Source organism: Scomber scombrus, chromosome 1 (assembly GCF_963691925.1).
Source record: "Scomber scombrus chromosome 1, fScoSco1.1, whole genome shotgun sequence".
Classification (NCBI taxonomy): domain Eukaryota; kingdom Metazoa; phylum Chordata; class Actinopteri; order Scombriformes; family Scombridae; genus Scomber; species Scomber scombrus.
In genome coordinates, this window is record NC_084970.1 from 9,732,272 (window position 1) to 9,747,276 (window position 15,005).

At 40.7% G+C, this 15,005-nt stretch overlaps 1 protein-coding gene across 2 annotated transcripts in view; it reads left to right on the plus strand.

The window, feature by feature from the left end:
* The window catches only part of adcy7 (adenylate cyclase 7), a 60,933-nt gene that overhangs the window by 22,514 nt on the left and 23,414 nt on the right, over positions 1-15,005 (plus strand). For both annotated transcript variants that reach the window (XM_062420095.1, XM_062420104.1), the window contains exons 2-5: positions 2,738-3,490; positions 8,943-9,140; positions 9,271-9,435; positions 9,813-9,962. In XM_062420095.1, coding sequence (XP_062276079.1) covers positions 3,326-3,490; positions 8,943-9,140; positions 9,271-9,435; positions 9,813-9,962 — 678 coding nt within the window. In that variant the 5' untranslated portion in view covers positions 2,738-3,325. The remainder of the gene's footprint in view (positions 1-2,737; positions 3,491-8,942; positions 9,141-9,270; positions 9,436-9,812; positions 9,963-15,005) is intronic.

Sequence of the window (15,005 nt, forward strand, 5' to 3'; positions counted from 1 at the left end):
ACCTTAGACCCAGAGCACAAAAAGCAGCGTCAGGGTCGGGAGCTTTAACATCTGGTAAACAAGAGTTTTTGCAGTGTCAAATGGCTGTCTAAAGACTGCACTTCTTCTACAGGCTGAAGTATTGGGGTCAACTGACCTCCATCCTCAATTTGAGAACGCTTTATTAACCTTCCTCTAAGTTCTCGTACTTGTTGTGCTCAGTCCATATAAATGATATAGATATATGCTTCTTTCAGCTGGGAAAATGTGACAGGGTAGCTTCGAGGCTTTGCACCACAATCGCTCTTCAACTTGTCATGTTCAGTCTTGCGTCAATAGGCAAGAGGATTTCTAAGAAGCTATAGAACACAGTCGTTTGATCTTAAGAACACAGGTCACAGGCAACCCCCCCCCACCTGCGTGATAGTTATCACTCTGAAACAAACCCTTGATGCTCCCTTTTTCTTTTCTTTTTTTTTTAAACTTTGTTTGCATTGTTTCTTCGAAGGGTGAGAGGAAGAACAGATAGAGAACCTCACCATCCTGGGGTCCGTTGATAAGTGGCTCCTTTGTTCCCTCTCAGACACATAACTGTCTGGACTGTTAACTGCTGCATGTGCCCGAGCTAAATTGTCCCTTAATGCACTAAATTGGATTCCTTCTGCATTTCCCCTGTTAACTAAACAATGTTAACAATCGTAATGCTTGTTGTTGCCACTGCATTGTTTAATGTCCTGAACCATCAAATGTTTACATTAACCTGAAGTGAACATTCCTGTGAATGTAATTTATTAAAAAAAAGAAAAAGAATATGGCTTTATTTTTGCTTTGTTTACCATTTATGGTGACATTTAGAGGAGCAGGTGTTTTAAGATTGTATTCCAGTGCTGCATACAGTTGTCCCCATGTTGAAGATATAGACATGGCATTTAGTAGGTACGCAGAGTAAATGACCCCCCCCCCCCAGTGTAAACAGCCAATAAGCATCTACCTTATTGGCTCTTACAGACCAGCTGGTCCACAACCCCCCACTGCTGCTCTGTGCTTTGTTTTACCTCTCTCCTCTCCATCTTCCTTTTACTACCCTAACATTGTCTATGGTGTGTTATCTGAGGATGTGGAGAACCGGCTGGTTGCCGTTCTATCCAGCAGCAGCAGTGAAAGGGAAAGTTAAAAGTGGTCGTAAACCGCCATCATGGTGCTCACTGTGGCAATGCTGTTTTATCACTACAAGAATGAAGCTGACTGGATGCAACAGTTGTATGAGTTCTGTCCTCTTTTTTTTTTTTTTTTTTGCTCTGCTTCCTCCTTGACTGTGCGCTCTTTTTATGGCACATAGCATCTGCTTCAGTTGCTATGTGAGGGACAAACATGAAGCAGTGTTTTACACACTGTGCACACCGGGAGAGCGATATTAGCAACTGGAGGAAATGGGGTTTCTATTGACAGCGGTGCGAAGTCCAAATTGTTTTTTTTATCGAGCTTGAAGCCAGGGTCTCCTCCTGTCTCCTAAATTAAAATATGGAGCCACATGCAAAAAAAAAACCACAGTAGGTTTTTTACAGTGAGAGAAACTGAATATGAAAAAGTTTCTTCCAGCTCTTCCAATTCTCCCCTGTCTTGTTTTTTTAACAATTAATTTACAATCTCAGCACTTCCAATATAATCACAATAGAGTTGATATATCACTTACCACTTCCTCTGCCTCACCCCTCACACTCTGCTGTCTTTGGATTGTGCGAAGTGCTTATTGGGTCTTCTTGTGCCTTGGCCAAAGGGTAGTAATTGTTTGAAAAGATAAGGACAGTCTATATCCACAGTGTTTTGACAGAGTTTTCCTGGCATCTTCCCTCAGATTTAGTAATGTAAATACAACATGATCCCTCACTCAGCGAGCAAACGCACTGCAGAGATAAACGGCTCATACTGCAAATTTTCTTTTTTCATCAGAACAGTAAAAATACTTGATGGGAACTCTTAATAAGCTTTTAAGCGCACTATTGCTGCTCTTTGGCGAGGTGATAGTTTATGTATTAAACTTTAATGTGATGCTCAGATTGCTTTGGAATTGATCATCCTCCATTTCCCAAAATTAAGATTAGGTAATCAAAGGTCATGTTTTTCCAGTTTACATGTAATGATGCATATAGTCATAATAGTCATAGATGCATGTAGCTCCATTTTGCCAGTATTGTCTCAACTGGATCTGTCTTGTTTGTTCATGTGGGGGAAATAAATTCATTTATGTGGTTTGTGGGCGACTGTATAGAAGTTAATTCCACAATGTCTACTGTTTAGTTGATGGCCCCATTAGCGCTCATTAGCAGTGACACTTATTTTTAAAGCTGCCTTCAGGTTGTGGATAAAATGGGCCAGAAGCCCAGAGTTAACATAGTGTGGGTTTTCTGGATTGTGGAAACTACTGAGTTCAGGTATGAATAAGCATGTGGTCATCGAGCGATACAGATAGTTCTGTTTCACTCTCACACGCTATTCCCTGTGAGTCACATGTGTGCCTGATTACACTTAGCCATTTTGATGTTAAAGCCTTAAATGTGTCTTTTTAAAATCAGATAAGCCATGTAGTGGCTTATATACAATGTTGATGTCTATGAGAACATTTTTCTATAATACTCTTAAGTCTTTTCTGTCCACTTAAAGTTGTTAGCTTTAGGTATTGTGTGTATTTGACGCTCTACTATCATAGCTTAGAGAAAATGCTTATCCTCCCCTCCTTCTTTATCCCCCCTCCATTTAGGTGCAACATTTGTGCTGCCTTGAAGGAGTGGAGCCGCCGACCTCACCGCTCTGTTACATCCTGAATCCTGGTGGGATCACCGATGACCTTTGTAGCTGCCCTCATCAGCTCGTGTTTTCCTTCTGCTCTTCCTCCTTATCCCTCTCCTCCCCTTTCTTAAACTCCCCTCCCCTCCTCCTCTGTGTCTCCCAGCCCCAGGCTTATTACTCAAACCCACTGAAGGGAGCAACACAGTAGCTGGCAAAGGATGAAGCGGATCTGCCTGCCAACACCAGACAGAGGATAGAAGACACAAAAGGACTAGCGAAGGGGAGAGAGACAGAGAGAGAGCGAGAGAGAGCACCTAGTAGAAAGAGAGAGAGCTACACCAAAGCTGTGAGAGAACCAAGAACAACATTCAAGATGCCACAGCGAGGGAAAAACACAAGTTTCACTTGAGTGTCATGAGCTAGCAAATTGTGAACTGTGGACTTTTTAACAATCTTCTGGTCTGCATGTGCACAGAAAAAAAAAGTTGTGGAGACACACACTCCTGCTCTCTGGGGCTCCTTGTTAACACCTGCTATGCCTCTGTAAGAAGTGTGAGCCATGCCAGCCAAAGGGAAGTACTTGTTGAATGACCAGGAGCTGAAAAATGAGGCACTGTACCGCAAATTCTCCTGCAACTGCCAGTATCAGCCGCTGGTGCTCCTGCTGGGCCTCTCCATGTTCTCCTGTGTTATCCTCCTCATCCTCTTCTTTGCCCTACAACTGGTGAGTCTTTACATCCACATGCCTATTAGTAATTGTGAGAAACTGTCCTGGTATTTGTTCATGAAGTGTCTTTATTTTTGCCTCAGTGTCAAGAAAACATGCTTAACTGTGACTTCAAAATCTGTGCATCAGGCTGTGAATTTACACATTGCACCCTTACTCAGCAAAAACTGAGGCAGAGGAGTAATTAGCTTTGATCAGCAATTCTTGTGAGCTTTAGTTTAACTTTTGAATATATATTTCTTTATGAAATGATGGCTGTAAAATGTTCACTTACATTGGAAGCACATAAGGAAGGGGTTGTTTGACAGCCAGCTTGAACAAGAGGAATGATTACAACAAAAAATGCTGTTTTCATGTCCACGTGGTCACCTGACTAAAATAAACTTGAAAAACTGTGAAGTTGTCCTTTAACAAATCTGGAAGGAGTAACACTTTTGAGATGCAGATATCCACAGAGCTGTCATGGATGTATTTTTTTCAGGGCAGAGACTAGCATTGTGCTGTGCTGCAACATATTTCTGACTTTGATATTTGCTTTATATTTTGTGCCCATTCCCAACCAGTTTATGGTCAATTAACAATTCAAGTTCATTCAGATAGATGTCTGCCTTTTGAAGAAGGCATCATATTAATCTCCACCATCACTGCCAGTTGGTGCGTAATGCATTCTGGGATACTTGCATGCTTTGGCAGCTTTCTTGCTACCCTCAGCACTACCAGCCTGGGAATGTCATACCAGACACCAGATATAAAAAGTCTATATACTGTGAAATACAGAGATTCATCTGACAGTGATCGACTTACCCAGCATTTTGTGAACTTGTTTGGCAACAGCTTGAATGTAACAGACACTTATATGTAAAAGTCCTGCACTCCAGCTTAAACTTTATTATAACATAACTTTATTTTATCAGTATTTTATTCAACTTTAGAACTTAATATAACTAATACTTTACCATTTTAACATTTAATTTAACTAACACCTACTGACCCCTGAAGTGGTATTCCTAATTACAGATTTTTCGTTAGCATGGAGCCAAAGGGTTTATAGAAAGGTGAAGTCCCTCCCCTTCCACCATGAAACACCATGGGACCTTATTTCAGAAAAAGTCACAGTTCGTTGTAAAATTGTTGAAGTTGAATACGACTAAAAATGTGTAATTACAAAAACTAGTCGCTTAAGTGACATCATAACTTTCTCACTCGACGTGCTACCCGGAGCTGTTGAAGCTAACATTAACGTGACATCTGTGTGTTTCATATCTGGATTTAGTCACATGAGCAACATGTCTTGCTCATACTTTCATTTCCCGGCTGATAAAGGGAGTCACGACGATCATATTGGTGGTGACGTATATCGTGCAAGACGAGAGATGTAGTTCACTGAGTAGTTTCACTCACAACTAAATGGTACTTTAGTAGTTTAATGCTTTTTTTCTTAAACAGGGAAATTTTTGTCGTGATAAAAATTGACAAACATCATATTAAGTATTTCCCCTGTAATTGTACAGGCCTGGTGGGGCAGCTAGACCAAAAATAATATCAATCATCACTGTGGGAGCCGCTTTGTGGCGCTGGTCTGAATTGGCAACCAAGTATCTTGATAGCATCATACAAGGCCTAATGGTTAGAGTCATATGTATCCTCCTGAGGCTTATAACGATGAAAGTGATTTATAAACACTGGCAATCATAACCCAGATCATAGTTACATTAAGCAGTAGATATCTATCTTCCTCTCTCAGGATAAGTTGTATTTCTTTGACAGCTAAGTAATGAAATGATGTAAGATAAGCAAATTACAGGTTGCACTATGAGGGCAGATTAATAAAACCTTACAGAATTAGCTGCCTTTTAACAGATGACATCCAACTGAGGTCGTTCATTATTACAGCATTTTGACTTGTCATAGTATGAAAAGCACAGGTGTTGCCAATAACTTTAACAATGGCTCAGTGCAGTAATATGAAATGTTCCAGTCAGTCATGCCAGCAAGTCAGCATGCACAATTTGAAGACCTGGAACTGGCTCACCTTAATTACACTTCAGATGTTAATGATATTAATTACATCTGTGTTATCCACTATCTTACAGTGTGTGATTGTGTGTCAAGCAGAAAGAATGTGATATTTATTCTCAACACTGGTTAAAATGATGCAAATAAGCTTCCTTTTGGGTAATGATTGTATTGTTAACACCTCCATTGATTGCCACGATAGATTCTGACAACCTGTGGTTGTACAGTATGTGTATATGTGGGTATGGGATTAATTCTTTAAAAAAATCTGACTTGGATCAAAACATCCATTTGAATTAAAATTGTGGTTTTGGAGTGAGTGTGCAGGTGTAACTCTTCTCCGTTGGTGCTGTTTTTAATGTACCTACGTGATGTGTGTACCTGTGCTGGCTTAAATGTTGCAGAGAGGATTAATTGAGCTGGATGGGGACTAGGTTGTTTCCTGTGTGAAGGACAGCAGCAGTACTCTCATGTGTAGGTAAGCAGGTTTGTGACTACAGTAGATGGTCAGTTTGAATCCCTATGCCAGTTTATGATATTTTGTGACAAAATTCCAAGTCCTCTCTCTCCCTCAACAACTTATTTAAATAAAGCACTTCACTCCCCTTCACTGCCACTGCAGTAGCTCAGAAGCGTGAATGAGTGAGTGATTGTGTAACTGTTTGAGTGTGAAGGAGGACACTGCTGAAAAAGTGCATATTTTAGTTGCTTTCCTTGGGTTAGATAAGGGAACAGGTTAGACACGCGTGTATTAAATACCATCAAGTGCACATTTAATAATGATAATGATGCGCGTCTGTAGGAAGTTGTCTTGCCTTTCTTTACAGGATCACACCGTCAGTTTTGCTTAAAAATACTTCAACAAATGAGATGCCTGCTGACATCGGGACTTGAGCGTGTTGTTGGTCTTGGCATGATGGCAGGGAGCAGAGCAGTCAGTCAGTCCGAGCGGTCATACATTAAACTGACAGCTTCTGTCACCTGAGATTATATTACTTTTCCTTGCTGGAAAAACCATCATAACCTTCCTTCTATTGTGCTGCTGCTGACTCTGGCACACTCCCCGTCTCTTTTCTTTTATATGAAGAGCTTTGTTTCTCCCTCACACAGTCATTAGAAATGGCTCTATTCCTCATGTACATACACACGCATTGATTTTGTCTCTCACTCTTGCAGACACACACACACACACACACACTCTTAAGCTGTTTCTCTCATGCACAGACAGTTGCCAGGGGTACAGTAGAGTTAAGAGAAAAATATTGGGATGGAGCTTGTGTAATACTGCTGTTAAATGCAAAGGGAGGTGCAGGCTGTCTGTTAGAGGGTGGCTACTGGTGTCAGAAAGTCGCTGTCAACTTATGTAACTCCTCTCCACTGGTGGACAGTGGATGAAGAGCAATGCTGAGTGGGAAAACCGACTGAGCTGATGTTCCAAGTGCCACTCGTATCACCAATCTCACGCCCTGATTGGATGGAGAGATTATTATTATTAGGCAGCCTTTTGTTTGGGCTCTTTAAATTGTTACTGAAATACCACAGCATGTTTCTGCATGTTTCTAAGAGCTGTATGAGGATGGTTGGGATGTTTACGTTTCACATGACACATCTGTGTCATCAATAGATGGCTCTTGTTTTGCCATCTTGCACTTTTTCAGTTTTCAGACACTGTGGCTTATTGTAAGGATAAGACCATATAATATCCACCTTATTTTTCTACTTGTCTGTGTAATAATAAATAAGAACTGTGCATATATACCTACATACATACATACATAAATGCTGTCAGGTATTTTCTGTGTTTACATTACTGCAGCAATAAATGACAGCTCATAGTGTGCACTGGCAGAATGGGAACAACAGGATCATTCATCTAAAAGTGTTCTGTGGGTAAACACTGCCAAGTATCGCACACATAAATACTCATACAGACAACAATCTTATATCATAATAATAACAATAATTTCTTAAGTTAACAAATACAAATAGTACAGAAGAATACAGTTGGCTACACAAGAGTTTTATACTTCTGGGTTTACCCAGGTGTTGAACAATATAGCTGTGTCTGTTCACATGGTTCTGGCTCCTATTCATATACAATAATTGTTCTTTTTCCTCCTTAAAAAAGGTTTTGTCAAGTCTCACAGCTACCTAGGAAGCACAAAGTGCCTTAGTCGAGATCTGGCCTTTTAGAACGCTGCCATGGTAACCAGAAAAGCTCAACATACAATGCAGAGGTGGCCTTCTCCAAGCAGAGATCTATTAACACTGACTTTGTGCGTCTGTCTCACTCTTGAGCGCTCATTTAACCCCTTGTTTTCTCTCACGCTCTCCCCCTCTACACCCACACTCTCCCTCTCCCACTCACCCAGGCAATCACACAATAACACACACGTCCACACTTGGATTAACTTTTTTTTTTGCTCTCATTCATGCATGGATGTACATGAACAACACATGCACAAACAGATATGCAAACAGACACATATTGGCACAAGTGCGTAGTCTTTGTCCCTCGTGCTCGCTTCTCATTGTACAGTAAGTCAGTCAGGAAGATGGTGGCCTGGGGCAAGCAGGACATGACGCAGAGACAGATGAGATGAAAAAACGGAGTAATCCCACATAAGCCTTAATGCTCAGGCTGGATATGGATGGCTCTCAGGGGCATCTTGTACTCGTCTACAACCTCAGGTTTTCATTTCAGAGTACAAATACAATGGTTATCCACACAAAGTATGATCTACTTATTTTAAAATGTTTAGAAACATTTCATGAATTTCACAGTAGATTCTACTGTATATATAGGGAGATGTTTAAAATGGCAGACTTGCCATACAAACCAAAACAAAAGCCCTTCTGTATACCAATTTGGTGAAGCCCATAATGTTGTGTTTGAAACTGCTGATTAAACCAAATAGTCTTCTTTGATGCTTTGAGCATTGTAAAATATCCTAATGCAGTTTTGCTGTGTTTGGCTCACAGCATTTCATCATGATTTTTTTAGACTTTCCCACTTGTCACGTTACATAACTTTTCAATGTTGAGGCTGATGTACCTGCAAGTCAGGCAGCAATTGTGTGGTCTCTTTGTACCTCTGCATGTTGACATAAGTTGCCTTGAAAATTCTTTCTTTTTTCATAAATGCCAGACATTTATGAAAGCTTAATATACCTATTAATTGGTTTCTAACTGAATATGTCTAGCACAAAGGGACAAGTTGCTGCGAAATGCTGATCAGCACTGCAAATGTATGAAAAATCCATCCATAGGGAAAATCTCACAGACATGATATGATACGCCAAACACTGAAAACCTGTGCTAAGAAAAAACAAACAATTGTCACAAACCTGACCTAACCTCACTCTTACCAAGCCAATATGACTGTAATAAAAGGTGTGTTTATTTTTCTGCTTTTCCTTCACTGCTGGAGCAGAGCGCAGAGAAACACTGTGCCTTTGTGAGCGTGGTGAGCTGCAGCCTGTGCGTGTTCCTGGCCGTGTTTGTGCTGGTGTGTACAGAGATGCTTTCACAGCGATGGAGACGTCTGCTCGGCTTAATTGTCTGGGCTACACACCTAACTATGGGTTACACCTTCATCTTCAGCGGCCCCATCATCCTGCCTTGGGACCAGGTAACAGTTCACATTTAGGTCATAAGTGACTTTTATAATGCAAACTTTCAAGTTCACACATGGAAAATTTGATTTGATTTGTTATTTATGATATCTTGAAATGACTGATCCTGATCCTATATGTTTCCAGGTGCCTTTCTTCCTCTTCATCATTTTCACCGTGTACACCATGCTGCCATTCCAGCTGTGGTACGCTGTGGTGCTGAGCGTCATCACCTCACTGTCCCACATCGTGGTCCTCGCACTGCGCCTCACCATTGACAAAAATGAAAGACCTCCTTCCCTCGCCAGCCAGGTGAAACCAGTTGGATAAAAACTCTGCGAATATGGTTAATATTGGAATATGTTTTGTTTGGACGGACTCAGGCACACAAAACAAATAAAATATATAAGTAAAGGTGTAAAGTAAATGAGTATGATACATTTTTCAAGTGCTAATCTAGGAGGGACACTCAGAAACGTGTGTGTGTGTGTGTGTGTGTGTGTGTGTGTGTGTGTGTGTGTGTGTGTGTGTGTGTGTGTGTGTGTGTGTGTGTGTGTGTGTGTGTGTGTGTGTGTGTGTGTGTGTGTGTGTGTGTGTGTGTGTGTGTGTGTGTGTGTGTGTGTGTGTGTGTGTAACAGGTGTTTCCATATGAGCTCTAACATCTGTGTCCCTTGTGTCTGTTTCTGTAGCTGCTGTCCAATGCGATGGTGTTCCTTTGTGGCAGTGTGGTCGGAGCCTTCCATAAGGTCCTCATGGAGAAAACCTTGAGACAGACCTTTCAAGACACCCTGAGATGTCTGAGCATGCGCATGAAGCTGGAGATAGAGAAGAGACAACAGGTTAGTGTAACAGTATGCTACCAGAGCCTATCAAAGTTTGGCCAATGTAAGCTGTACTGGTTTAATATGAAATTAAATCAGTATACTTTGTTATGTCATTATATTGGAGTAAATATTCTAAAAATAAACATTTATATTTATGTTGGATTATTTTTGAAATTTGCTCAAAAGCTACCTAATAATACAGTGCACATAGATCCTCATTAATAAATGTATAGTTGATTGACAACAAATAATAGATTCAAAATCAGTCACACTAAACACGTAAAAGAAAATATCTCTGCCTACTTTACATGCATGTAATTATAAAGCAAAATGTAAATAGTGACATGTGATAGTGTGTGTGCCTTTAGGTTTATTAAGGGGGGACGTCCCATCACACACACTTGTTGAATAATACACACTGCATCCACATAATAAAGCAGGCAATAGGATGGCATACCACCATTTTATTGGAGCAAGAGGAATATTGTATTGTATGCTCTGAACCAGCGGTGATCAGCATTACAATACAACTATTTTACTGCTTTGTCTGTAAAGTAGTAACAACACTGAATGAAAACAAATGATGAAAACAGCTTGTCAGTAATTGTTATTGCCATACCCTTATAATTGTATTTCATCTCTAAGCTTTGCCTTTGGCTGGCCTCATGTTGACTCTCCCATGGATGTTTTCATTGCGACTAACAAATCCTTCTCAAATTAGATTTTCCTGTGATGCTTTTTAAATTAGATGCATCTGTGCTGACTTTCTTTGACTTCAGAGACCATTTCAAAATATTTTTTTTTCCCTTTTGCCATTTGTTTTGACTGTTGCTTAGTACGGGACATAAAGCGCACCAACAGGGATAGCTGGTGTGTTGCCTAGCAGGACAGACAGGAATGATATAATCGTTAACATTTAAACCTCTTGTTGTATTTGAATTGGGGCTGAAAAAAAGGGGAGCCTGGTGCACACAGTTAGCCAAAGAGAGCAGGGACATAATAGCATGGTGGGGGGAAGCTCCAAAACTGCTCCAAATGGGGAACCAATGAGAAACTAACATGGTGTTCCCACATTAATTTCACCATGAGAAGCCCAGTGTGTTCCCCCTGAAATGTTTCTTGGCGGGGTGTGAAGCACGTCAAAAATGACATTTAAACTGTGTGACGTTAATACCCCCCTTTGAAACCAACACTAATGAAATTCTCCGAAGCACTATTGACCCCTCTATTCTTTCTGCTTCCCCATAAATCAAAGTAAATGTGTGTCACTGCTAGCATTCAGTGACAACACATTTCCATGTTTATTATGTGGAATACACATAAGTAATGTATTGAACAGATGAAGTGTAATGGATAGCATTTACAGCAGTACTGCGTCATGTGATGCATCTATACAAAGGCCACTTTAGTGAGTTTTCATGTTTCAGACTCAGTGGGAAACTAAAAGTGTCATTTGAACCCTGAAAGAGGTCTACACTGAATAGTAGCAGTTCAGGTTGCAGCAGTGAGGAGCAAGTTCACACGCTCACACACACGCACACACACAAAACACCATTGCCTTAGGTGAGTATTTAACCCTCTTGACCTGTTATAACTTGAATTAAAAATTAACTTAATTTTACAGACTAACTCCAAATGTCAATTTTCATTTTCTATATCCTTTTATTTATTTTTTTTAATTAATCAAGTGTGAAAAGCTGGAATATTTTCAGTCAAAACATATTCACCTCTCTGCAATAACAGTCCAAATTAAGTTATGGTGCAATTTAATTCTTTATAGTCCTTGAGATGTCTATACAGCCTGGAGAGTGTCCAGAAACACTCAAGGGAAATAAAGAGCTTGTGACAACACAAGAAAATACTGCATGGAAAATTCTGACATGATCTAAAGTCTGATTAAATCTGAACTGTTGCTGTAATGCAAAGCATTGTCTCTCACATGGTCACATATCATTAGCTATATAACACATCTCGCATATCATGAAATATAGAAATGATAACATCATGCCAGTTGGTGGAGAGTATGTTCAGCTCAAGTGACTTGCAGAACAGAACAGAACCAATGGGCTTCCGGTTTGGAACATGTAGTGGTCGGACGTGCGAACGAGTGTCTCCTGATACCTTGAATTTAATTACCTTAAAACTCCCTGTTATACATACGGACGTCGAGTTAATATTTTCAGTTGAGTATTTTATTTCATTTGTTGCCAAAATCACAAGTTCGGAACATGCCTGGTCCTCAGAAAACCAAAGGGGATACAGAGTCGAAGAAATCAACGCTTAGTAGCAGAGTGGCTAATATGGCGACGGCTACAGCTAGTAATGAACTTGCGGTGATGCTAACAGCAGAAATGGAAAAGCAGCGTGAAAATCTCAAAGAGGACATGGCTGCACTCATTCAAGCCTCTCTTGCGCCTATCCAGTCATCTATAGCTAGTTTTCGAGAAATGGTGGATACCCTGGGACAAAGAGTTACATCTGTAGAGATCACTGCAGGCGAGAACTTTGAAGCACTCTCTAATGTGGAGAAAACCATATCGGAATTACAGGCTGTGAATGCTACACTAGTGGACCGCATCGATGACTTGGAGAACCGTTCTCGAAGAGCAAACCTCCGCATAATAAACGTGCCGGAGGGTAGTGAGCCCAACGGCGATATGGGGACTTTCATCTCCACCCTATTGAAAGACACGATGGGGAACCAGGTGTTTGCCACACCGCCTGAACTGGACCGGGCACATCGTACTCTTATGCAAAAACCCAAAGATGGCCAGCCACCTCGAGCAATCGTTGTTGCTTTCCACAGATATCAAGACCGGGAGAGGGCATTACGCTGGGCTAGGCAGAACGAGATGCTGTATAAGGGGCATGCATTGAGGCTGTATCCTGATCTGAGTGCCAACCTCTCTAGGAAACGTGCAGCTTACAAGACCGTCAAATCAGCTCTGTATAAGAAAGGGATTCAATTCAGGCTTCTCTACCCGGCGCGCCTACGAGTGTCTTATGGAGGGGAGACGCTGATGTTCGAGACACCATTGGATGCGGAGGCGTTTTACGCTCGGAGGATTGAGAGGAAGGCCGACATTCCTGATGGTCCGGAACAAGAGGATTAACTGAACACTGGCTATCAATGACGTCGGGTAAAGTAACAGCCACGGCTAACTCAGTGTAGCATAATTCTTAGCCACGCTATATACATTAACCGTTGTCGGCCGTCTCAGGACTTTTGGATTTGTTGTTTTATTACGGCATGTTTAAGTGTTATTTCATATGACTGAAAACTGAACTTCGATTTATGGTTGGAGTTTATTTGTTTCATTAATATTCAGGAGCTCTCCAAAGCAAAGTTTAGATACTCAAGGTGTTTTGTTGGAAGTGTTCAGAAGGGGGACGAATCCTGCGCGCTGCCAGTTTGGCAGAGAAAGGGAATGTTCTAGGGGATCTGGGGCTAATGACTGGACCTTTTTTTTTTTATATATATACTGTACATATTTGGGATTGTATTATGTTTGTTTCTGTTGAGGGAGGGAGACATGACGTCTACATGGTTAAATATGGACAAAAGGAGTCATGTACACTACATTTATAACTTTATTGTGTGGCTATGACTAACAGTTTACAGGGCGCCCAGGGTGGGGGGTCAACTATCAGTTTCGCATCATGGAACGTTAAAGGGCTCAACAGTCCAGTAAAGAGATCTAAAATATTTACTCACCTTAAGAATTTAAAAGCTGATATTATTTTTCTTCAAGAAACTCACCTACGTAATTCTGACCAACTACGTTTAAAAAAACAATGGGTAGGACAAATCTTTCACTCTGGTTTTAATTCTAAAGCAAGGGGAACAGCAATAATACTACACAAGAAAATTCAGTTCACCTGTTCTGGTGTTGTGTCTGATTCACAAGGCCGCTATGTTATTGTCTCTGGACGGCTTTTCCATACCCCTGTTGTACTAGTGAACCTGTACGCTCCTAACTGGGATGATGCAGGGTTTGTGCAACAACTTGTCTGTAAACTGCCAGATCTAAATTCTCATTTTTTGATTTTAGGGGGTGACTTTAACTGTGTCATGGACCCAAACTTAGACAGATCCAACCCTAAAGTACATACCCTATCGAAAATGGCCAGTAAATTTTTAGAATTGTTTGGGCATGCAGCATGTGTAGATCCTTGGCGTGTTTTGAATCCTCAGGGCAAAACTTTTTCATTTTTTTCTAATGTCCATCATTCATACTCGAGAATTGATTACTTTTTCATTGATCAAAAATTGATGAGCTCCTTAGAGAAGGTTGAATATGGTGCCATCGTAGAATCAGACCACGCCCCCGTACTTATGGATCTTTCTTTAAACCACATTTGCACTAGTCGTCCTCAGTGGCGCTTTAATACTACATTATTATCAGATGAGAAGTTCTGCAGTTTAATCTCTATAGCCATCAATAGCTTTTTAGAAACAAATAGAACAGACTCAGTTTCTCCATCATTACTTTGGGAAACACTTAAAGTTGTTGTTAGAGGGGAGATAATAGCATATTCAGCCTATCAGAATAGAGAGAGAAAGAGGAAAAAACAGCAGTTAATGGATTCAATATTTGAGCTAGATAGGCAATGTTCCACATCTCCAAGTCCATTACTCTACAAAGAGAGAATAGATCTTCAGACTCAGTATAATTTACTCTCTACTTCAGAAACAGAACATCTTCTTATGCGATCACGTGGGATGTTTTATGAACACGGTGAAAAAGCAGGCCGGCTTCTGGCTCATCAACTAAAATCTAAATCTGCATCACAACACATTTCTCAAATTGAAGATACTACAGGACAGCTGACCACAGACCCTTTAGAAATAAATTCCATCTTTAAAAACTACTATTTTGATTTATATAATTCAGAGTCATTTAAAGACACGTCACTTTTTTACAAGTTTTTTGAGAAAATACAAGTTCCCACCCTCTCTGATGGCCACAAAGAGCAATTAGACCAGCCACTGAGCCATGAAGAGGTTACCTTAGCCATCTCTGCCATGCAAAATGGGAAGGCCCCAGGGCCTGATGG